Raw genomic sequence first — 23,515 nt, 5'->3', positions numbered from 1 at the left:
CATTCCACAGACCAGAAAACTGAGGGTCAGGAGAACTTTGCCCACAATATCCGCACAAGGGGAAACTTGAACTACATAGTGCCTGACCTTCTCCCTCTCAGTAAACCAGATAAAATGGCCATGAGCACAAACACTTACAAAGAGTATTCTCTTAGAGCCAGAGCTGGCACTCTAGGCTGCCTCCTCTGGAAGGTGGCAGGTACAGGTGACCTGGCCTTGCTTCCTAATTTAGGAAGAAATCCCTGCTCCTGATGCCTCCCCTTTTCTCATTACCTAAGAGATTCCTAAGGAACCAAAGCTACATGACCACCTAAATGTTGCAAATCTGTTTTTTTTTTTTTCCCAGAATGACTGACCTGGCATTGAAAACCATCTGTATAGGTGGGGGTAATCTCAGCATAGCTTTAACCAGCCTGACTCCATGAGGGTGTCTTCTCTTGGCTCCTTTTTGTGGCCTTTTCTGTCTACAGCTACTCCAATAGGAGTCAGGTCCAACTGTTGGCAGTAATTGAATCCAGTTTAGGGACAATGATGATGCAGCTTTATGCATGGAGAAAAGTGTATCTTCAAAACATCTTCTCAACTCTTAGCCTAGCTGAGCCTTTCCATCATCTAAGGGCAATACTGGATGTTTTATAAATAAAACAAGTAAGACTCAGACAGCAGAGGGGAACGTGACTGAGACACACTGTAAGAGGCAGAGCAGCAACTGAAACTCATGTTTCTTGACCTCAAAGCCAAAGCTGAGAAATGGGCATGAGGCTGTTATAGTTAATAGTAACCCAACTGAGGCTCTGAGGATGCTGCTCCCAGGCAAGCCTGGTATTCCCCAGCTACCTGTCTCCGTGCTTCCCACCCTTCCCTAAGACCCAATCTAGGGCCCTGTCTTTCCAGCTTCAGCCTTTGGTACCAAGGACCACAAAGGCTTCCCCAGGACACCATGACCTGGTTTCCAGCTTGAGGAACTCTAAAAATAGCAGGTCTTCATTAGTGGGGCCAGATGGCCCAAGATGCTGTGCCTAGGGGCTAGGTTGTGGTCATTAAGGATGTGGCTGGTCTCAGGCCACCACTAACCCAGGAGAGGGTGGGCCACTGCCCAAAGGCATCTCCTGCTTATGCATCCTACCACTTTCGCTCACATGCTAACAACCACAATTTAGATATATTTACTCTAGTCCAGGTTGTTATTTCATTCCCAAGAAAGATGAACTTTAATATTCATTGACTTTAGGCCTTCTGGGACATTGCTTCATAACTATATCACTCCACAATGGTTTGCAAGTGAACTGGGGGATGAAGGAGTAGGCTCAAGCTTTCTGCATTGATCAGTCCCAATTTGCGTTTTCCATTCTTCTGCATCTGCCTATTAATTCACATCTGAGGGCTCTGCTCTGAACCCTGTTTACCTTACGAGACTGCTACAAAACATGCCATCTTGAACATCCATTTTATTACTGAGCTTACTGCCCTCTCAAGTCTAATTTCAAGGTCAAAGGAGAGCCAGAGCAAACTTATGGAGGCCCACCAGCTGGGACCAGTACCCTGTCATGCCCACTTAGAAGAAAGTGACAGCTGGCTGGCCCTAAGGGAAGGACGTGTTCTGCGTCAAAATGTGTCCCACAGGGCTGTGTGGAGCATGTGGATATGTCCCATAGGTGTGTTCAAGTGTGACTCAACACTCAAGTGTGGAGTGTTGTTTGCCCAAGTATGTCTTTAGGAGTGTGTATCTCAGGTACAGAAGTGCATGTCCTGGGTAAGAGTATATCTGAGAGTGCATCTCAGCATGCCCCATATATATGTGGGTGCACAATTGTGCCTTATATGCATCCATGTGCATTCACACATGCAGATGTGCACAAGCATCCCTCGTGTGTGTTCCTGTGTATCCTGCCTGTGCTGAGAATGTGCAAGTGTGAATATTCCTCCCATGTTTAAACGAATGTGTGTTCCAAGTGTGTTAATGTGAAAATATGCTCCAGCTGTGTGTCCCATGTGTGTCCCAAATACAGCCTATGTGTCTGAGTATGTGTAAGTGTGCATCGCATATGATCTATCATGTATGTGTATGTGAAGGTACAGGCATAGAGCATGGATAGACAGCAAAGCTGAATCAATTTTCTTCCCCATCAATTTGTTTCTAAGAGCTTTCCTTCAAGTCTGGGTCAATCTGCTCTTAAGCAGCACAAAAGACCTGGGTTCAAATTTCATCTCTGTCACTTCCTGAATGTGGTAATCACAGGTGCTTTTCCCAAGAGGCTTAGCCACCCTTCATTCATCTAAAGAGCCTCATAAATGTAAGGTAAATTAGCCAATGGCTGAATAGAGAGAATGGGTGAAGATCGAGGACAAATTCTGAGACTTTGGGCAAGTTCCTGTCTCTCCTTAGACCTCAGTTTCCCCAGCAGCACACTGAAGGAACGAGCTCAATGCATGGGTTCCTCTCACTGTTACCCAGTCACTTATCAGCTAAAGTACTATGGACAAACTCTCCTCCCTCCTCCCAGCACCACAAAGAACCAGTGTGTAGATATGTGCATGTGGATTAGCACCTGCAGATGTCTCATCCCAGCTAGGCCCTCTCTAACCCTCAGCAAGCTATTGGTTGTCTCCCTATTTCTGTCATTCCACACTCATTTTCCCAGTGGCCTGAACCAACTGGAGTAAAAGCAATGGCATACAATCTCCACCAAAGCCCAGGCAAAATGACATGTATTTTATCCAAATCATTCTTCTCCATCCTTTGTGATGACCATAGACACTGGTAATGGTAAAGAGCCAGCTTTTAGGATCAAGGTCCAGTCTTTAAGAACACGGCCAGATAAACCCACAAAAACATCCAAACTAAGTAGGTCACAAAAGACTGCAGAATCTGGAGCCACTTTTCTTCATTTTGAAAGGCCTTTCATGTATCCCTGGACAATATGATATCCAGATGAATTTATTGTAGATCCAGTGGATGCACCAAAGTACCAATTAATGGTTCAATGCCAACCTATCCAGTTATCCAGTTGCATCTGCCTACTTCTTTCTTCTATCTTGATTAACTTTTGTAAAAATGCTTAGAGCCAGGTGTGGTGGCTCACTCCTATAATCCCAGCATTTTGGGAGGCTGAGGTGGGTGGATCACTTGAGGTCAGGAATTTGAGACTAGCCTGGCCAACATGGCAAAACCCCGTCTCTACTAGAAACACAAAAATTAGCTGGGCTTGGTGGCACGCAGGAGAATTGCTTGAACCTGGGAGGCGGAAGTTGCAGTGAGCTGAGATTCTACCAGTGCACTCCAGCCTGGGTGACAGAGCAAGACTCCGTCTCAAAAAATAAACAAATAAACAAAAAACAACAACAAAATACTTAGAAGCAAACTACAGAAGGAATCTTAATAAATGGCTTGCCTAGAGACACTTGGTACTGGTGAGTTGGTAATATCTAACTCCATATGCTATGTTCTTCCTAGCACACCACTGACTTTACGATACAGTACTGACCCGAGTCAATCAAAGCAATTCTCTGAGCTTCAATTTCCTTAGCCATAAAATTGGGAAAATAATCTTGGCTTTGGCCACCTCATAGTGTAATGGAGAAAACAACATGTGTCAGGAGCAGAAGACTATATAATAGTCTTTATCTTCTTGTCCTGTCCCCAGATCAGTGAGATGTTTCCAAACAAAATAATGCAAGTATAAGTGAAGATAATGCAAATATAAGTTGATTTGTTCTACACAGCTCATTGGGCAAGAACCTGCAATTTCTAAAGCAATTTTTGATCATATCATGAAAACTCAATAATCCACACAAATTCTAGCCAAGGATCTAGAGGCCAGAATTGTTTTTTAATTGCCATGTCCCTAAGTGGTTTATGGCTTGATGGACTTAAGAAGGTGCTAAATAAAAACACAATTCATTTTGGTTTTCTTCCAAGTCCCTCTTTTAACTTTGCAGGAGATGAGGAGAGAGAAAGTTAGTCTGCTATTCATAGCAACACGTATGTGACTGCATGGGAAATGGAGCTTGGGATAAATAAAAGAAAGCTTATTTAAAAACAACAACAACAACAAAAATCAAAAAACAAAACAGTTTTCCACCAAGCACCCAAGACATGGGTCAGGTCACAGGGCCTTTCTTCTTCCAAGGGAGAGAAGTAAAAAGAGTCCTCCAAAAATGACAGAGAGAAATGAGGGACAGAAACAATGGGATTTGTTCAAGGTCACACAGCAACTGACTTCACATTTGTACCTCCATTTTACTCATGTGTACATCTTTCATTCAACCAAACCTTTACAGAGGGCTTACTGAGTGTCAGGCCTCCACTGGGACAGTCATCTACAGATAATTTCTGCCTGAACTGAAAAATAACAAACTCCTAGTTCTGTGACACTTTGCTTTCCATCACACCACACAGGTTTCCCCAAACAACCCCTGAAAGACCACAGTGGCTTGCACATCTTGTAGGTCCAGGAATTCACATCCTTGCCAGGCAATGTTCTAATTCCAGCACTACTATAAATGTACCACATTTCCTTGGGCAAGTCCTTTTCTTCTCTGGGCCTAGTTCCCCAGCTTCCACAATGAGGAGATTAGAATCAGGACAGCTCCAGCACCTCTTTTTCTAGGAAATATAGCTGTCTGCAGTGACTTTAAGTGGCACTATAATTTCCAGAGCTGAAGCCCAGAAGGCCAGGCTGGAAGCAGCTATGTGACAGTAAGTATTTGAACATTCTTTTTCTCACCTGTGAAATGGAGATAATCTCAGCTCTACCGACTTCATAGGGCCACAGAGAAAATCAAGTGAGATGATGTACAAAACCCACTGAAAAGCCTAAGACTGTTCAAGGGGAGTAGTCAAGAACCAAGTGAATATCCACTAGCCCCAGTTGCTTTCCTCTTAATCCAAGTACAGTGTAAGTCTTCCCATGCAGTTCAGTCTAAATTTACAAGACATGCACCTCAGCTGGTTGCATGCTCCAAAGGAAATTAATAAATCCCTCCACTCCCTTTGGGTCCTAAGCACAAAGCAGTCTCATCATTTTGCTTTTTTCTGAGCCCTCCTGCCACGCAGGGCTTATCAGAGCCCCTCCTAGAGATGCCTAGCTCCTCCTCTGCCTCTATCCCAATGCCAAGGCACCTACTGCCCAGCCTTCTTGCCATCCTGCACAATTCACAGAGGGAGGAGGGAGAGAGTAGGTGGAGGAGAGGCTGTGGGAGGTTCAGCTAAAAGTAGCTACTGCCTTTAGGCACCACACTCTGAGGGGGTGGGGGGTGGGCTCTTAGTACATCCTTCCTGTAGCCAGCTGGGCACGGAGGTGCATGGCTTTCCTTTCTCTAATGAAGGCAGGCAGGCGGAGAAATCAGCTGCCAAAGCCATTCCCAGAGCTGGCTATGGATGTGCAGTGCCGGCCTCCTCTGGGCCCTGAGGGTACATGGCCACTCACAGGGCTGCATCTACTGCTCTCTGCCTCAGGAGAGCTAATGTGGCCTTCAGGAGACTCTGTGTTCCCCTCACCCCCATCCCACTCCCTGGAACTTCAAGGACTACTAACAGGCCTGCTCCCCCTCCAGGAGGTTATATAATGCTCTTGTTCTCCCAGCCTCTTGTCAGCTTGCTTTCTCCAACCAAACCTGAAAGAGCATTCAGGTCTCTGATCCAGCCAAGGGAGCATACAGCCAGAAACCTATAGGGCAGGTAGCAAGTTACAGCAGGCAAGAGCCCTATTTAAAGAATTAGAATCCCAGAACCATCACTGCAACCTTGGACACGTCCCTTTCCCCTACTGTGCCTTAGTTTTCTCACTTGTAAAAAAAGGAGTGGGGGCAGTGTGTTGTACTAGGCACTTTAATATCTTCCCCTATGTGATTCTCTGTAAATCCTGGCCACTTAAATGAAATACCCACCCCCATCACACAACACCATCCAAGGGTTCCCTATCTCCCCAAGCACTATGGCTGGACTTGGCAGAGCCATCTCCACTCTTCTAATTCCAGTTCCTCTAGTGACCAAAATCTGCATAGGCAAGATGATTGCCTGGAACTTTAGACTCTGTCCTCCATACCTGCCCCATGCCCATTTCAACCAGACGAGCTGTGCTTTTTCCTGTTTTATATAGAAGCTTCTGGCTAACATTCCATTTGAGAACATGGCTCTTTTACTGAAACCACTCTCACTTTAGTGACATGGAAACTGAGACCTAGGTGGGAAGGGCCTTGATCAAGATCTGGCAGCAAGGTAGGTACAGAGCCAGGGCTTAATCCTAGGGCTCCTGAGGCCTTTTCTTTTTTCTCCTACTGCATGTCTGCCTTCCATATGCTATCCTTCTGCCATGCATGTACAACTTTCCTTCTTCTCTGCTACCAACACTCAAACTTGGCGCTCAAAGATCAATGCCCAATTCCCATCAGGGGCCTGAAACTAGCACACAAGAGTGATAAGGGCAAGAGAAAAACTGGCCTGAACACATCCCTCTCTAAACCTTTTTCCTTCCTCCACATTGCCCCTTTTTGCTTCTTTCTTCAAAGCTTCCTCCTGAATACTGCTCTATGTCAGTAAAACCCCTTTAATTCTCAGAGTTATGACTGCATCCTGACCACAGAGTCCACTATGCGGGCTATACCAGAAGCACTGCAGGATGTGGTATCAAGACGCCTTAGAACTACCACTACCACTAGTCACTACCACTACCTGTGTGACATTGAGTAAGCTGCTTAATCTCTATGAGCCTCACTTTCTTAACTAATTTTAGGTTTGAGGAAGAAGCCCATGAAATAAATAGGAAACCTCATTTGTTGAAATTCTTATCAATAGAAGTAGTATTATTAACCAAGTGAATGGCTACTTAAAGTACTGCAGGAAGGGGCTCTGAGCTGTCAAAGCAATCCATCTTTTTCAGACCTATGAGACTGGTTCTATATCTATGAGAGGCAATTCTCAATTATCCATATGAGATATTTCTTTAATAAACAGAATCCCAAACTGGCACACCCTTGCTACTCAATTCACTGTACCACTTCCTTCCCTGTTTGGCAGCCAGTGCGTGTTCATACAGTCTCCTTTCCTGCTTGGCAGCCAGTGTGTGCTCAAAGAATACAACCTAGGTTCACTTGTTCTAAAAGAAACCTAAGCCAAGTATAATTAAAAAGGCAAAACTGCTATCCTTAAAACCATCCTGTGTATTCTAAACCTGCTAAAATGGATCTCTGGATTACCTGCTAGATTTAAATAATATCCGTACTCGTGTTGATCACAAAATAAGCACATATTGTTGGAGCTAGAAGAAATCTTTGAAGTCATCAAATTCACCCATCCTTATTTTGCTGATGAAGAAAACCAAATTTCAGAGGAGAGAAGTAATTTGCCTGAGGTCACTAGTAAATGAGCAGAATCTTCCCCATCATGATAGCAAATGTGTAGGAACTGAATTTTTTTTATTCCTGAAGGGTTCAAACCATCTCACAGCTGATTATTTTAAATACAATTAGGTCTCCAGACTACTCATTCCCTAGGGTTGATTCCTCCTTTTTAGAGTGAGCACAAGCCCCTGGAACTTATCAAGGCCCCCACAGTCCTAGAATAAAATCTCACCATCTGTGAAGCTTGCCTAGTCACATGTGTGATAAGTCAGACAGACTGAGCTAACATTTCCTATGAAGCATTCCATAGCAGTCATTCTCACCCCTGGCTGAACATTCCCATCACCTCAGAGAACTTTTAGAAAAATATTGATGCCAGGAAGCCACTACGACCAACTCAATCAGATCTCTCCCAAAGATTCTAGGAATTGTTGTTACTCTTAATATTCCAGGTGATTCCAACGTGCAGCCAGTGCTGAGAACCACTGGGTTACTGGAAACAATTAAGTAAAACAACAAGAGAAACATACACAAAGAGTTTCCGGAACTCTTTGAGCACAAAATATATTCTGTTTTAAAGCTAAACCCATTATGTCCTGCTTTTTCAAAGAGGAGAAAGTAATACACAGAAACTACAGTTGTAGTACTGACCCTCCGCCAAATTCTGAACCCAGTTTAGAAACATTCGCTTTGTAGGCACAGAAAGAAAACAAGAAGCTCTGGAGCCCACAACCAGATTTACCATGAGTAAGAGGCCAAGTAACTTATACTCCCTTTTCTGATGGGGCTATCAGTTTGGCAGACGCTTGCTAAGAACCTAGCATATCTTGATGCCCACAAAGCATACAACAAATCTATCATGCTATATTATTCACATTAACACCCTGGTAGGATAAATGCTAGCACAGCCAGGTGCAGTCTGCACTGGTTGACCAGATACATACAAAAATTAACATGTCCCAACTCCAAGAGGGGTTCTGGTGAGGTGACAGAAGAGCTAGCATTAATCATATCATAGTAAACATTTCTTTGAATCAACAATTCAAATGACATTTATTCAGTGTTCAAATAATGCAATGCTAGAAGAGGCTGCTAACCTGTTGTGTGACATGAAGAAAAAAAATAAAAACCTCCCAAAGGCTAGAACAATAGTCCAACCAAACAAAATAGAGTTTAACTGATGCAGTGCTAGAAGGGACTGCTAATTTGTAGCACAGCATGAAGAAAAAAGTTTAAAATCCACAGAAAGCTAGAATAATGGACCAACATATTAAGACAAAATGTAGCAAATTTGGTTCAAAAAACCCTAAAGTGGCCAACTTCACAAGAGAGTAGAGGACTGGACTAGACAGGAAACGGTTTGGACCTACATGCTCAAAGGCTGAGTCTTAACCCTGGCTGTACATTTGAATCACCTTGGGGAATTTTAAATTAAAAAATAAATAAATAAAGCTCCCTGGGATCTAGTCCATGAAAATTAAATCAGAATCTCTCAGATAGGGGGCCTGGCATGGGTATTTAAAAAAATGCTTCCCAAGTGATCTGAATGTTCAGTGAGGGTTGAGAATCAGTAGAAGGCTGCATTATTAGACATTTCACAGACAAAACAAAGTTCTTTTGCACTTGATCTCAGTCAGGTGGCACCTAGAGTAGCATGAACAGTTCTGGGCAGCACATTTTTAAAGAAATATAGAAAAATAAGTGTGCTTCAAAGAGAAGAACAATTGTATGAAAACTACAGTTCCTTCAAAACATTCTGTATTTTAGACTTCAGCAATTCACACTGGCCTTTCACCTTGAAGATCCCAAATAGTGAGTTTTCATAAAACTAAATAGAACTCATTAATGTATATTCAAGACAAAAAAGGCATTTTATTGAATGAAAATTCTGAGCAAAAGTGCTATACAAATGAAAGTTATTAAAAAGCATTAAAAACGTGAGTAGCTGAGGAAGCTAGTATGACTTCAGGGATGACTCCCAAATCTCCCTCCCTGCTTCCTTCCCTTTCCCTTTCCCTTTTCCTTCCTTTCCCTCCCTCCCTCCCTCCTTTCTTCCTTCTTTCCTTTCTTTTTTTGTGATGGAGTCTCACTCTGTCACTCAGGCTGGAGTGCAGTGGCACAATCTTGGCTCACTGCATCCTCCACCTCCTGGGTTCAAGCCATTCTCCTGCCTCAGCTTCCCGAGTGGCTGGGACTACAGGCGCGTGCCACCACACCCGGCTAATTTTTGTATTTTTAGTAGAGACAGGGTTTCACCATGTTGGCCAGGCTGGTCTCGAAATCCTCACCTCAGGTGATCCACCCGCGTCAGCCTCCCAAAGTGCTGGGATTACAGGCGTGAACCATTGCGTCAGGCCCTCCCTCCCCACATTCAACATCACACTACCTAGGAATGACCAACTCTGACTCTCCTCTCTGTTTGAAAGGCAGACCCACTCCCATCCCAACAATCTTGCTGACCCTTACTTTCCTCATCTGTAAAACTGGGAATAACAATCATCTCTACCCACTTCACAAGGCTGATGTGATGCTCCAGTTAGAAAGGGTGTGAAATTCCTGCGTAAACTCTATAGGCCCATGCGCTGATAAGGAGTTATTAGTATTGTCATTACTGGACTGCTTCCTGAGGCTTCTCTCCCCTCTAGGTTCTTCCCCTTCTAGTTTTTCCTCTTTGTACTTTGGTGCTAGAGCAAAGTACAATAAACTAAATACTCTACAGAGCTAGATCCACCTAAGACAGAAGGAGACACTCTGGGCAGATACTGGAGAAGCTAAACTTTCATCAAGGATTCTTGGAAAGCCAGAGACTTGGTTGGCCTAGAACAAGTTGCAGAGCTGGAAATAAGAGCTAGAGAGTCCAAGATTCCCCTCCTCCATTCCATTTCTTGGGGCAAAGCCACTGGAGCTAGATCCAGATGCCTTGTAGGAGGTCTTCTGAGGAGGCAGTTATTTTGGGAGAAAAGGCTCAATTCTTACATCCCTGCCCAGAGCAAGCACTCTGCAGGCCAAGGGACCAGAGGCTGAGATGGCAGACAAAGGTTAAAGAGGAAGACATGCTTTGTTACCATCCCTCAAACCACCAGACTGTGACCTCTGGCTGCTCTCAATCTGGGCCTCACCTCAAGGGCAGAAGAGCACCTCACCTACAGCCTTGTTGGAATCTTTCAGCTCCCTAGTAGCTGAATCATACACACACACACACACACACACACCGGTGGGTGAGAGTCTCTGAGCCAGGGTCCAAGCCCTGTTCACCAGCTCCATTATCAAACTTGCTCTTTCAACTTGTCCAGCCTCCCCCGTCAGAAACTACTACACCAAAACCACAGAAAGAAAAATTCCCAAATTCTATAAAGCTAGGCTGATCAGGATTCCCCAAGCCACAGACAAAATTGGGGCACACTGCACAAGCACACTGCAGGTTCTGACAGATGGAGGCTGTCTCAATGGAAGAATGCTGTTCAGTTTGTTCCCACCAAGATATCACTTCACCCCCTCCCTGATGCAGCCAAAAGTCAGGGTGAAAAAATTTGTTTTTTCAGGGCCTGCAGAGCTTCTGGCACTAAAGCTAGGCAGTGAAATGGCACAGTTAATCTTAAGGAGATGGGACTGACTAGAAAGGAATTTGAACCCAGGAGTTTTCTAATAAACAATCTCATAGCTGGATGAGGCTAGGCTGTATATGTCTGCTGTGGACATGTTTCCGAGGCATTTGCGGGAAATGGGGATTCTGTTCTTTCTTTGTTCCCTCCCCAAAAGCATCTCTCCAAGTCCCGCTAGGCTCTAGCCCTCTTTCTCTAGAGTCACTGGTGCCTGGGCCTTTAAAGGGTGGGCTCTGGAGCCCAGTGGGTACTCAGTGATACAGGGGTTGCTAGGATACTAGTAGAGGGCATTTTCTTTAATTCTTTGATGAGGATCCGGGAGCCAAAATCCCTAAGCTGGGATTTTGTCCCTCCTACATAGCAAAAGCTTATCCTCTACTCAAAGGGGCCAGAGAGGAGGGAATGGAATGGAGGAGCATTATTGGGAAAAGTTGGGACAAATCAGAGAGGAAAAGTCCTCTTGTCTTTTTTACTTCTCACCCATTTACAGTGGGGAGGTGGGAGGAGGAGGTGGTGTCAGGGGTGGGAAGAAAGGGAGAAGGAGAAAGATTAAGAGAGAAGGCAGAGGAGGAAGGAAAAAAGAAGACAAGTCAAAATGCATAGGGTTCCACTTCTCTGGGCTGCATTTCTCATTTTCTCCCACTCTTTTTTTGCTAGAGAAAAATGTCCTCACAAGTCTGAAGGAGAAATGCCAAACCTTTAGGATTCACACAAGTAAAAAGTCACACTGCTACCTTTTGTTCTCCACTCTCAAATTCCCTTCTGGTTGCTAGATGGTGGCCTGCCATCTGGCTAGCAACATCCCTTTATTTGCCTGGAGACAATTTTAAAAGCGCTAACCCATTTCAACAGCTAAATTACTAATGGAAGGGCTCATTCAAGACACCTCCTTAGCCTGAGGGGTTTTAGGTGGTGAAAAGAGGACTGGCATGGGTGATACCCATCCATCCTAGCATTTGTGAAATCCTTATAGGTCCTAGCACAAGGAGGCCATTCAGAACTGTGGAACTCAATACCGTCTTTCCTCATTCCTACCACCACACCCCGCATCCACACTCAGGAGTGTGCTCCCCCACACACCCCACCATGAACATACTGCCACACACCCTACACACATACATTCCCAGAGGCTTTCTGCCAAAGGTCTGTCAGGCTCACAGAGGATAAGGTATTTCATGACACTACTTAAGTCATAAACCGAGATCAACGACTAGTCTCAGAGACCCCTGCTCCCCTTGGGGGGAAAAAAGTCAAAAAGCGTTCCCTTATTGTTGTCCCAGTTTCCTTCCCAAATAACTAGGCAAAAAAATCCCTTAGCTTAAACTTGTTATCCAGGCTCTACTACCAGATATCCTTCCCCTCCTCCCATCACCCTTTGATTAACATTTTGTTTTCCTTTTCACTTGTCTTTCCAGTTCATCTCCCCCCACCCCCACTGACTTCAAGTGTCTAGGGGTCATAAAATCATAAAATGCAAGAACTTGGAGGTCACCTAGTGGAAGCATCCAAAAATGCCAATGTTACTGGGAATCTCAAACCCACCGAGGAGGAAAAAAAGTGCCCAAGGTCAAACAGCTGCTGAATGGAAAAAACAAAAAACAAAACAAAACAAAAACCAGGTCTGCAGCTGCCCAGCAAAGAGCCATTCCCCACTCTCCAACACTGTATCAAAACAAAGTGCCCAGACAAGATATAAGCTTACTTCAAATAATACACTGAAGCTAAGGGAAAAAAAAAAAAGAAAACTCACTAAATTATCTTTGCAAAGAAATAGGTTCTCAGTTCCATCCAGGGGGTCTCCACAAACGGACCACAGAGTAATTAATAAGAATCAATGCCAGCAAACTTCCCAGATCATGTTTACACCATGGTACTAATCTCATAAAAACCTCAGCTTCTCACCCACACCAAGTCAAGGATAGCATGCTTTGAGGCCCCAAACCCCCTCTGACGCCATTAAATAATACTTTCTGGGTCCTGTGGCCAAGACAATTTCAAAGGCCCCCTTCACAGCCCCTCTCCTTTCAGAATCATTTCCAAAGAGACTGAAAAACCGGACATGGAACTTGACAGCATAATGACAGCAGATTTGCACATCAGACATGAACAGCCACCCACATGGTGGAGGGGGAGCATGTGTGTAGATGTGTATGTGCCCTGATTCACTGCTATAATACATGAGCCATAAATGGCATTATTTCAAGCCAGGTAAGCAATGGAATGGGGAAGGCCTGCCTACATTAACAGGGGAGAAAAAAAAAAAAAAAAAAAACGCAAAAAAACAAGTGTTATACAGACTAGCATCGCAGACATTTTTTTTCCTGGCTCTGCCAAGAGCTTTCTCAGAGGAAACAGAAATATAAAAATAATAGCAATCGCAATAATAACAGAAACCACTACTACCATCTGATACAGACAAGCAGTCATATCTCAAACTGAAATGTCGCTTCCAGCTCATGTTTTCCATGCTCTCATCCCTTTCCATCTAGACATTTTTGGTTTTTGGTGATCAAATTTAGCACCAAAATTTGGTAACTCTTAATTTAGCACATTACAGACTTTCAGTTTGTTATGGGACTGTTTCAATTACAGAGACCTCTGATCTTAAAGTAACAAACAAGGGAGCAAACAATAACATCACCACTTTCTCATCAACCTTATCAAGTTATATTTAAAATGTAGTTCAAGAACATCATTGCAAACGAGATTACCCCAAAGGAGCCATATCCAAATACTATTATTTCCAAGGTGAATAAAGAGCTGGGTTCGTGTGTGTGTGTGTGTGTTTGATGAGACAGACAAAATCCCCAAACTCAAATCCAGGGCTACAATCTTTGGGAAAGGGAGCCCAAATAGCTCCTGTCAAAGTCCTCTCTTGCCAGTTCAAAAAAATCAGAGAATGCTTTTACATACTATTTCATGATTCCAAAGACACTAACATTTTAAATATCTTAAAGCTTTAAGGTTCAAGAAGTGTTTTAAATGTGGCTTCTTTCAAAATTGAACCCTGGAGAGCAAATTGAGATTCAAAGGACACAGTCACCAACTGCCAGCACAACAGACCCGTGTCACTTCCCAAATTCTTGCTGCTCATTAGAGACTAAAGAATCATTTTCCCTAAATCCATTCCTTGCATCGATTATTTTCTCTCTAAATATCCAGTGCAAAGACTGTCTTTCCCACGATTGCAAATATTCATCATGATCTTCCACAAACGCTTTTCCCCTCAAACAAACCCAAATGCACTCCTGATGGCAAGAGAAAAATTTTGACTAAAATTCCCTGATGGAGTTTAAAGGTAGTCTTCAAGGAAATGAGTTGAGAAGACACCACAGACTGCAAAGCCACTGTTTAAGGACGCAGAGCTTGCTCCATGAACGCCACATAGATTAAAAATGCACACACCCATGCACACTTAAATAAAAAGCATTTCTTCATCAACAATTTCACTCAAGCAATAGGCAACTTTAAGAAGGCACGGGCATTCTTAAAAGACAAGACACGACAAAAGATTTAGGGAGAGATAATATACCAACGTCATACATATCACAGCGAGGCCATGTTGAAGCTCAAAACGTTTTCCCCCCTGAGTAAGAAAGCTTGTTCTTTCTCTCTCTTTCCCTGTCTGTCTGTGATTTTTTTTTTCTCGGTGGCTCTCGGGATGAAATCAAAGCGAGAGTTCGCGACAGCTCAGGTGGCTGGACTCCATTCAGCGCGTTCCCAGGAAAAACATGAGTATGACATTGACAAGCAGGAGGACTACAATCACGGCAAAAACGACTACAGTTTGCACATCCAGGGTCATGGTGCAATGCAGAACACTGTAGTGTTCCAGGTGGGGGGCCGGCAGATTGGGAGATGTCAGTCTCTGTTCTGTCAGACTGTCCATACAGCCACCATGCTAGAAAGGAGAGGAGGAAGTAGGATGGTTAGGGAAGGGCTGGGTTTGGCGCCCGAGTTTAGTCGGGGGGAGGGGAGGGGGATGGGGATGGGGTGCTTGGTTTCCCCCTTCTCAGGATTGGGCTGATCTTTCGTCCCTAGCTGAGAAATCTTAGCTTGCGCTGAAGTCGGCAGAGTCCAGCATTCTCTCTCGGGCGCCACGGGAAAGGCAAAATCCTAGCTTTCAAAGGGAAAGGCGGGGGGAACCTGTGAGTGGTTCTCCGGCGCCTGCTCAGTCTGTCCGGGCGTGCGTCCGTCCGCCTGCCTGGCTACCGGTCAGTCTCAGTCTCCCCTACTCCCTTTAGTTCGCTCGCTTTCCTAAGCTTGCTCGCTCTCTTCGCTGGGCTCCCGGCTGCCAGACACTCCTTCGATCCCTGCCTTGCTGGCCCTATCCCTCTTCTCTCCCCATCCCCCGCTCAGCCCGTAGGCTGCGTTTTTATTCACCGAGCGACTGCGGGCGCTTGCGTGAGGCGCGGCCAGAGCCACTGACATACCCGCCGACCAATAACAGGTGCCGCAGTAGCACGTTCGCTGCCCAGGGGCGGGACTTGCGCTGGCGTGCTAGCCGCGACCGCCAATCAGAGGGCTCAAGGCTCCCAAGCAAGCTCGCTCTCTCCAGATCGGCGAGAGTCACCAGGCACCAATTTTGGTTTGGGGGTGGGGAGTTTCTTGGGGGCGGATAGAGGGGGTATATAAGGAGATGGGGGAGGAAAAGAACTGGGAAAGAGGGAGGGAAGGGACCCAATAGGATGCAAAGGAAGGAGATCACGTGAAGAGGGAGAAAAAGAAGAAAACACGAGGAGGAAGGAGAAGAGAGGGAAGATAATGAAGAAAGAGAATTGTGGGGAAAGGCAGAAAAAAGGATGGGGAAAAAAAAAAAAGAAGGAATTGGGGGGGAAAAGGATAGGTAGCTGTGGAGAAGGCATGTACCTAGCAGCCACTTTGAGCCTGGGCCAAGGAGGAAGCAAAGGTGCCTTTGGCCACTGCCTAAGAATTTACAGGCAACTCACAATTAGCTATAAAAAGCTAACAAACCAGTGTTGTGGACATAATCACAGGGACACACGACAGAATTTCCAAAATCCAATTCTATTTGGCTTTCCCTGATACCACTGCCCTTACCTGGTCAGATTTCCTGTCTTAATTATTGTTTCTTCAGACTAGGACAGTTAGCTTGCACTTTTCCAGCATTCTGGGTACTATGAAGGGAAGCCAGCATAGGGTTAAACATTTGCCATGGAAAATCCTCTATAGAACTTGCAATCTGCTTGTAATCATTACCCTGCTCTGTGACCTGGTATCTGGAGCTAAGCGGGGATAAGCCATGGAGTGGAGACCAGAAGGTTTCAAATTTACTCTCAGCCTTACCTCAAGCTTGCTGTATGACTTTTGGGCAATTCCCTTTTCCTCTCAGGGGTCTGTCTTCTGTCTCCCTGTTGTCAATGAGGACTTAGACTTATCTGAGGATTCAGTTAAACCTCAGAACCCTCACCTCAGAAAAAAACAATTTCAGTGGTTCCCTGGGCCTTCAAACCAAGGACTCCCTTACACAGGAGATCTCTCAGAGCCTTTTTGCTCTTATATTAGAGGATTATATGACTGAACAGTAGGTATATACCTAAGAAAAATGAAAACACGTCCACACAAAAACTTATACATGAATGCTAATAACAGCATTATTCACGACAGCCAGAAGATGGAAATAATTCAAATGTCCAACAACTGATGAATGGGTAAACAAAATGTGGTATAGCCATACAATGAAGTATTATTTAACCATAAAAAGGAAATGAAATACTGATACATGCTACAACATAGATGAGCTTTGAAAACATGCTAAGTGAAAGAGGTGAGCAAAAGGCTTTTGTATTATTCCATTTATAGAAAATATTCATATAGTTAGGGTAAATACTGTTTCATGATGCTTTCGTTTCAGTTATATACAAATATAAATGTACTGGCCTGTGATGTGAAATGTATTTCTTATAGCAAGTAATACTCAAAACAGTTTGAAAACTACTCTTCTAGATTATGTTGAGACAGATACTGGTGATCAGGACAGTACCATAATATAAGCCACTACAATCTGTCTACTCGTCTTTGAAAGCTCAGTCTTATCCTGTCTCTATTTCCTCACTATCTTTTGATCCCTCAACCCACTGCATCCTGGCTTTACCCTCATTATCCTATAGAAAACTGAATCCTCTTGTGAATAGAAAAAAAAAAAAAAAAAGTGTTACTAAATCTCATGGCCAAGTTTCAATCTTTACCTTTCCTAACTTTTCTCGCATTTGACTCCACTGATGCCTTCCACAATCCTGAAATGCTCCTTTTCCTTGGGAACACCATCCACGTGACCTGTATGTTTATGCTGTCTTCACTTCCTGCATGGGTTCTTCTTCATCCAGTCATTAATGCCATGATTTCTCAGAGCTCTTCTGATCACAGTCCCCTTTTCTTTTCATTCTGCATTTGCACTAAATGGGCTCATCTACTTCTAAGGCTTGAACTACCATCTACATTGCACATTGATGCACCTCCTTTCAACAAAATTACAACACCACTGGGAAACAAAACAGACATAGGACCTTGCTTGCACATAAGCAGAGAGCTGCTGATGACTCCAAGGTAGCTCTCCTGGACCCCAAAAATGAAGGTCCTACTGCTTTCTGGATATCTCCTCCTTAATATCTCACAAGCATATCAAACTTAAAAAGTCCCAAATTGAAGTCATCTCCTCCCACTCTTGCCGATTTCCTTCTTGCCCTGAGTCCTTTGTCTCTTGGGAATGGCAGTCACACACTGAACTAGCCAGAAACCAAGAAAATATCTACAAGTTTTTCCTCTCCCTCACCTCACTGATGGCCAACTAGTCTTTTAGTCCTGTTGATTCTCTTCCTCCTTAATCTCTCTCATTTGTCCCTTTCTCTCTCTCTCTGCTGTCACTACTTTTAATCAGTTCCTCATCATCTCTGATCCATCATAATTCATTACCTGTTCTCTTGTGCTGCTCTCCCTCCCCAATTAAGCCTCTACTCTTCCGCCCCAATTCTTTCCTCAAAAGCAGTTTTGCTCTTCTCAATCTTGTGGCAGATACTCTGGATTGGTTTTTAAGGATCCACTCCTTCTAGCCTGCCTTCCTATATTGCTGAAAAGCTAAAAACCAAAAAACTGCAACAACAATAAACTGGCATTTCCAAGATTCCTTTGCAGCCAGCGTTCTGGATATGACATAGTGATGCCAATCATATGCACATGCACAATATTCAGAAGGAGGTGGTTGGTAAGGCATAAGTCATGTCTCTGTTGCTTCTGTTGGAAAGCACAATGGTGAAAGTGTTGGGGATTTTTGTGTGTGTTACCATAGGTTCCAGTGTCTAGCCACTGGCTTTGTGCATTCCGAGAGCCAGAGAATGGGACTTTTTTTTTTGTTACTGAGGATCTGGTAGGCATAGTGATACTCTAGCCAACAGATGGTTAGGGCTGTGGCAGCTTCCTCATTCCTAAATTGCAGACAAGGCAGCATGCTCCTAGAGCCCCTGACGCCTCATCTTCCTGCTTGTCAGAGAGAGAGAGCAGCTACCCTGACATTGCTCTTGGAGGCATAGCCTAAAGCTTGCCCCTCCAGCCCTCCCACCAATTTTGTAAGCACTTTATTTTCTATATTAAAACCCCTTCTGCTGAAAAGAACTACAGTGGTTTATTTTTGCAGCTGAAATCTGACTTATATAACGCCTCTGTTCAAAGGCCTTCAATAGCTCCTCTGCGCATTTAAGGCAAATTCTGTAGTGTGGCATAAAATGTCCTGCCAATCTGATGTCCTTTGGCCTCTGTATCCTCAGCTCTTACCAGTGCCCTCTCATTCTCTATTCTCTAGCTACATAGAACCTATGGTAGTTCTCATAACTCATGAGATTCTCTTGCCTCAGGACCTATATAAACTGCTGCTTTATTTCTCCAGCTCCCCATATCAAAGCTCAGCTGAGGTGCCACCACCTCCAGAAGGCTTTCTCTAATGTTGTCTTCCTCAAAAATATTCTGAATGATAGTCCTCTCCCATAGGATCCTATGTTTAACCCTCTTGCAACATTTATTAAACTGTATTGTATTTTTTTCTTGTCTGTATCCTTTACTGGACTGTGAAGCTAGGAGGGCAGAGACCATGACTGTCTTGTTCACTGCTTTCTCCCTTTGTGCCCAGCACAGTGCTGTACACTTAGGTGCTTCATAACAAACATCTGTTGGATGCATGAATGTCTCCTTCATCCACTGGTCTCCACTCAAAGACTCATATCTTCCAACCACAGAAGGCAAGACCTGATGGAACCACAGAGAAAAATCTAAGCCCTTATATTCCAGGTTCACAGAGAAGGGATGCAACTTGTCCAAGATTACACAGCTAATTGCTGGCAGAGTGGGAACCAAAGCCCTTGTATCTTAAGTCTCAAAAGTACTTTTGGGAGATTTCAGACCCTGGAACATGGCATTTGATACCAGCCCTGTCCATGTGTGGGTAGCTTTCTGAGTTATATGAACATTCAACTTTGCTCACAATTTTTTTTTAATAGACGAGTCCTCTACATTTGGAGTAGCAATACCCCCTCCCAGATATATCCCTTCTTGCTGACAAGTCTCAAGGAATTAGATAATATCTTGGTCTAGCACAACTCCGGTTCCATCCTGCCATCCCTTCTGCAACATCCTCGCTAAGTAGTTATCCAGTCTCGCTCCAACACCTACAATAATGGGGCAGTTGCTCCCTCCCAAGACAGCCCGTTCATCTTTGGGACAATCTCAGATGGCAGAAAGTTATTCTATCTCTTTGAGCCAGATGTCACTACTTTTACCACAGCCAGGGCTGAGGAGCTAATCACTGCATGAGAGGGTCTGGAATAATAATGCCCTCAAATTCACACTAGTTCTCGGGTCTGAAAGGCAGTTCAACAGATTATGATAATGATAGTTAACACTTACAAACTGCTTACTCTGTGCCAGGCACTGTTTGAAGTCCTGTACATACATAAACTCTTTTAATCCTCACAACAACTCTATGAGGTAGGTACTATTATTGTCCTTATTTTGTAGATGAGGAAACTGAGGCAGAATGAAGTTAAATAATTTGCCTAAGGTCACATGGCTAGTAAGATATGGAGCGCAGATGTAAACTCAAATTGTCTAGCTCTAGAGTCTGCTATTAAACACTATTCTATATAAATGTCAATAGGTGACACATGTCCCATCTTTCAATAACATCTGACATGATGTCTTCTAGGTCACAGGAATAAAGTGTTTCAGTGTCCTGATCTGGGCCCCAGTGGCCTACCTCCCAAACCCAAGATCCCTAGTTCTCAAATCTTTTCCTTCTATCGGGGAAAAAAAACACAATTCCTAGTTGTCCTTTGCTTCTCATGTTTTGAATAGTTCCCAAAGACCCACTTCTGCCAGGAAGCACTCCCAGGCAAAGTTCCATTTTTTTGTCCCGATCCCCACTGGTGCTCACTTATTTCCCATACAACCCCTACCCTATCTTTCTTATAGTCCCTCATGCTTGCTACAGTCTACAGATATTGAATCCTGTCTGTTTATTGTCTTAGCTACTGATACGACTAGATGCTCTTGTACGTTCATGGATATCATCTCTATTTAAGACAGGCTGCCCCCTAAGGACAAAAACTCCTGTTTAGTTCAATTATTCAGCACAGAAATCACTACTCCTCCAAAATCAGTTCAATTCAATAAGCCCTTATTCTGACAGCTAAGGGATACAGAGTGGATCTCAGGGATTTTACAGTTTAGTGGGAGAGCTAATCAATGATGCACATAATTTCAATGTCATACAGTAAGTATCCCAAGCACAATCACGTAATGAATAAAGTTGTTGATGATTACAGAAAAAATAAATAATTTTATGTTCAAAAGGGAAAAAGATCATCTCCTCCCAACCTCCCTGTGTAGGTATCCTCTCTACAGTATATGAAATGTGAGGGAGAGGAGGAGAAGGAAACACCTACTTTGGGCACACATGGTGCTAGGTCTTTTAACATATTATTTTACTTAATTATCCCTAGAAGTTTAAGAAGAAGAAATTGTTATTATTTTAAAATTTTAAAACTATACCTGAGAGTGCTTACATCATTTGCCCATAACCATACAAGTTTGATGAAGCAGTAGCAGGATTTGAATTGAGATCTCTTTCCAAAGCCACCCTTTTCTTCAATTATCTCTTGTAAGTTTTGTCAAGCAGCTGCTGGAGTCTTTTCAGTAATAGGAAACTCATTCTGAAGTATCCAAGGCCATTATTCATTTTTACCTGAAATTCACTCTTTTATGACTTCTGCCCATTTGTTAGAGTGCTACCCTCTGGGCCACGGGAAAAAAAAAAAATACTGAGTCCTTCTAAGCAATAGAAAGCAGAAGACATATATTGTGGGTTCAAACCCTAATTTCTCCTAAGCAACCTCTCTGCATGCACGTGCATGCACACATACATACACACACACATGTTTTCCATAAAGAGATATATTACCATTTCTTTAAGCTCTTCCATTTGTGACATGGTTTGCAATCCCCTCCCCAGGCTCATTGCTCTTCAGTGTATCTAATCACTCAGAACACATATCCAGGTGGGAATGACAATGAGCAGTAGATAGGGACTATCACCTCCCTTATTTTGAACACTGGTCGTCCTGTTAATGCACCCTTAGGAAAAATTACCTGTCCTCACATTTACATAAAATGACTTATGCTCAGGCGTGCTGATGTGTCCCCACAATGCCTTGGAAAGTTCGTGCGAGTTGAGAAGAGCAGTGGATAAGAAGTTAAAACTCATATGTAAGTCCAGTCTCTGCTTCTTGGTAGCTGTGTGACCTCAAACAAGTCTCTTATCTTTCCAAAAGCTCAAACGGCTGACTTATTTTTAGTGGTAGATTTTAAAAAGCATTGGTAGTTTTAAGTCTTCAACAGCCTTGCCAAAGGTGTAGCAGGCATACACTTGGTTTCAGATGGTAACCTGTACAAATGACCATGGGTGATTAGCTTAAGTTGAATAATTGGGTTGCATAAAATTGTGTGGTGGAGGGTAGAATTTTAGGGGGAAAATCAAACATAGGATTAACAATTTGACTCTGCCCAAAGGCTTTTTAATTTTTTAAATTTGTTTAGCTCTTTCACCTCCTCAAAGAATATTTCCCTCACAACCCTCTCTAAGATTACACCACATCACTCTCTACCCCCTTATGCTGCTTTTCTCTCATGGCCCTTATCACTACCTAAAATATTATATATTGTTATTGTCTATTGATTTATTGTCTCCCTTTATAAAATGTAAGCTCCATGAAAGCAGATTGCTTTGTTCATATCTGTATCCTCAGCACCTAAAATAGTGCTTAGCACTCAATAAATATATTTTTAATGACTGAATAACTAAATTAATGAATGAATAAGTGAGTGAAGAGCAAGGCATAGCCCTGAGGACTCACAGTGTAAAATGTAAAGGAAGTCTTGTTATGGAAAGTATTCTCTGCTGCAGCCTGCGAATGCCAGTCTTCACCCTTCTCCCACCTCCAAGGGCCTTCATTAGTAAGTACTCCTCTAAAAGGTACTATAAAGATTACAGGTTGAGAATTTCAAGATCTCTTTGGTTTTCTGTTCTCTGATGACATAGTTGCCACCCTACACCACCACCCAGAAGCCTTTCCCTCAAGAAAAACTGCCTATACCACCCTCCTGTGGCTAATGACTGAATAAATACCTGAGTAAATACCCAGGAAACAGCAGTTTCCTTCTGTTCCTTCGCATGAATCTATTTTGGGCCTATTTCATATTTATTTTAGGCCTCTTTCAGTTCTATTTCAAGCAAACTAGTAGGCCAGACCATCTGGCTGTACTTAGGGTAGAGAGAGAACTGGTTGGAAAAGAGCAGCAAAGGTCTAAAAGCCCCTTTAGAGGAAGTACAATGGTTTCCTGTCAAGCTCAGGATCTTTCTGGGGCAGCTAAAGTCAATCATGCATCAGTTCAAGACTGTGGTGGGGAGTGAACATTTCTCTCAGTATCAGAACCCAGTGTTTAGTTGTAGAGCCTAATCTCCTGGATAATTCAACTCCTGAGCCTCATAACTCATTCAGTCAGCTAAACCCCTCTGACCTCCGTGTCCAGGTGTATTTGTTTACAATTTTTATTTGAACTGCAAACCATTAGGGACCAATGCCCCTAATCACCCATCATCAAATTAAGCATGGAGCTTTGCTTATAAGAGCTACTCAACAAGAATCACATAGATAAGCAGGTAGGTGGGCAGGTAGGTAGTCAGGATATGGTAATATGTTGAAATTGCAAAACATGAGACGGGGTGAGTATAGCTGGGGATTTTGTAAGAGGCTAGATTATGTATCGGAGGGAGACTAAGGAATTCACTTTGAGGGACTGTATTTTCTGTAGAAGGCCAAGATAGTCTAGCAATTAAACTCCTAGGAAAATGTTAAGAAAGGGCTGGACATCCCCAAAGATTGGTAAAGAAGAGAAGTGTGCAGGACACATAAATAGATGGGGGACTGTAGAAATTCATGAGGGCCTACCTAAGACTGCTGAAGCTCTCTGTGGACTGATAGGGAGAGATTTTGAAGATATACAATGTT

General features: G+C 43.5%; 1 protein-coding gene across 13 annotated transcripts in view; it reads right to left on the bottom strand.

Annotated features, from left to right (window-relative positions):
* ARHGEF9 (Cdc42 guanine nucleotide exchange factor 9) overlaps window positions 1-23,515 on the bottom strand; it is a 156,890-nt gene that overhangs the window by 108,384 nt on the left and 24,991 nt on the right. For 3 of the 13 annotated variants that reach the window (XM_025372879.1, XM_025372884.1, XM_025372887.1), the window contains exon 1: window positions 14,476-15,318. The exons of 4 other annotated variants lie outside the window; for them this stretch is intronic. In XM_025372879.1, the coding sequence (XP_025228664.1) occupies window positions 14,476-14,484 (9 nt within the window). In that variant the 5' untranslated portion in view covers window positions 14,485-15,318. 6 more of the 13 variants (XM_025372888.1, XM_025372889.1, XM_025372880.1 and 3 more) reach the window with 5 other exon arrangements.

The sequence above is a fragment of the Theropithecus gelada genome, chromosome X, assembly GCF_003255815.1.
Source record: "Theropithecus gelada isolate Dixy chromosome X, Tgel_1.0, whole genome shotgun sequence".
NCBI classification, from domain to species: domain Eukaryota; kingdom Metazoa; phylum Chordata; class Mammalia; order Primates; family Cercopithecidae; genus Theropithecus; species Theropithecus gelada.
The sequence above is the reverse complement of the archived record's forward strand: the minus strand, read 5'-3'. Positions and strand labels throughout refer to the sequence as shown.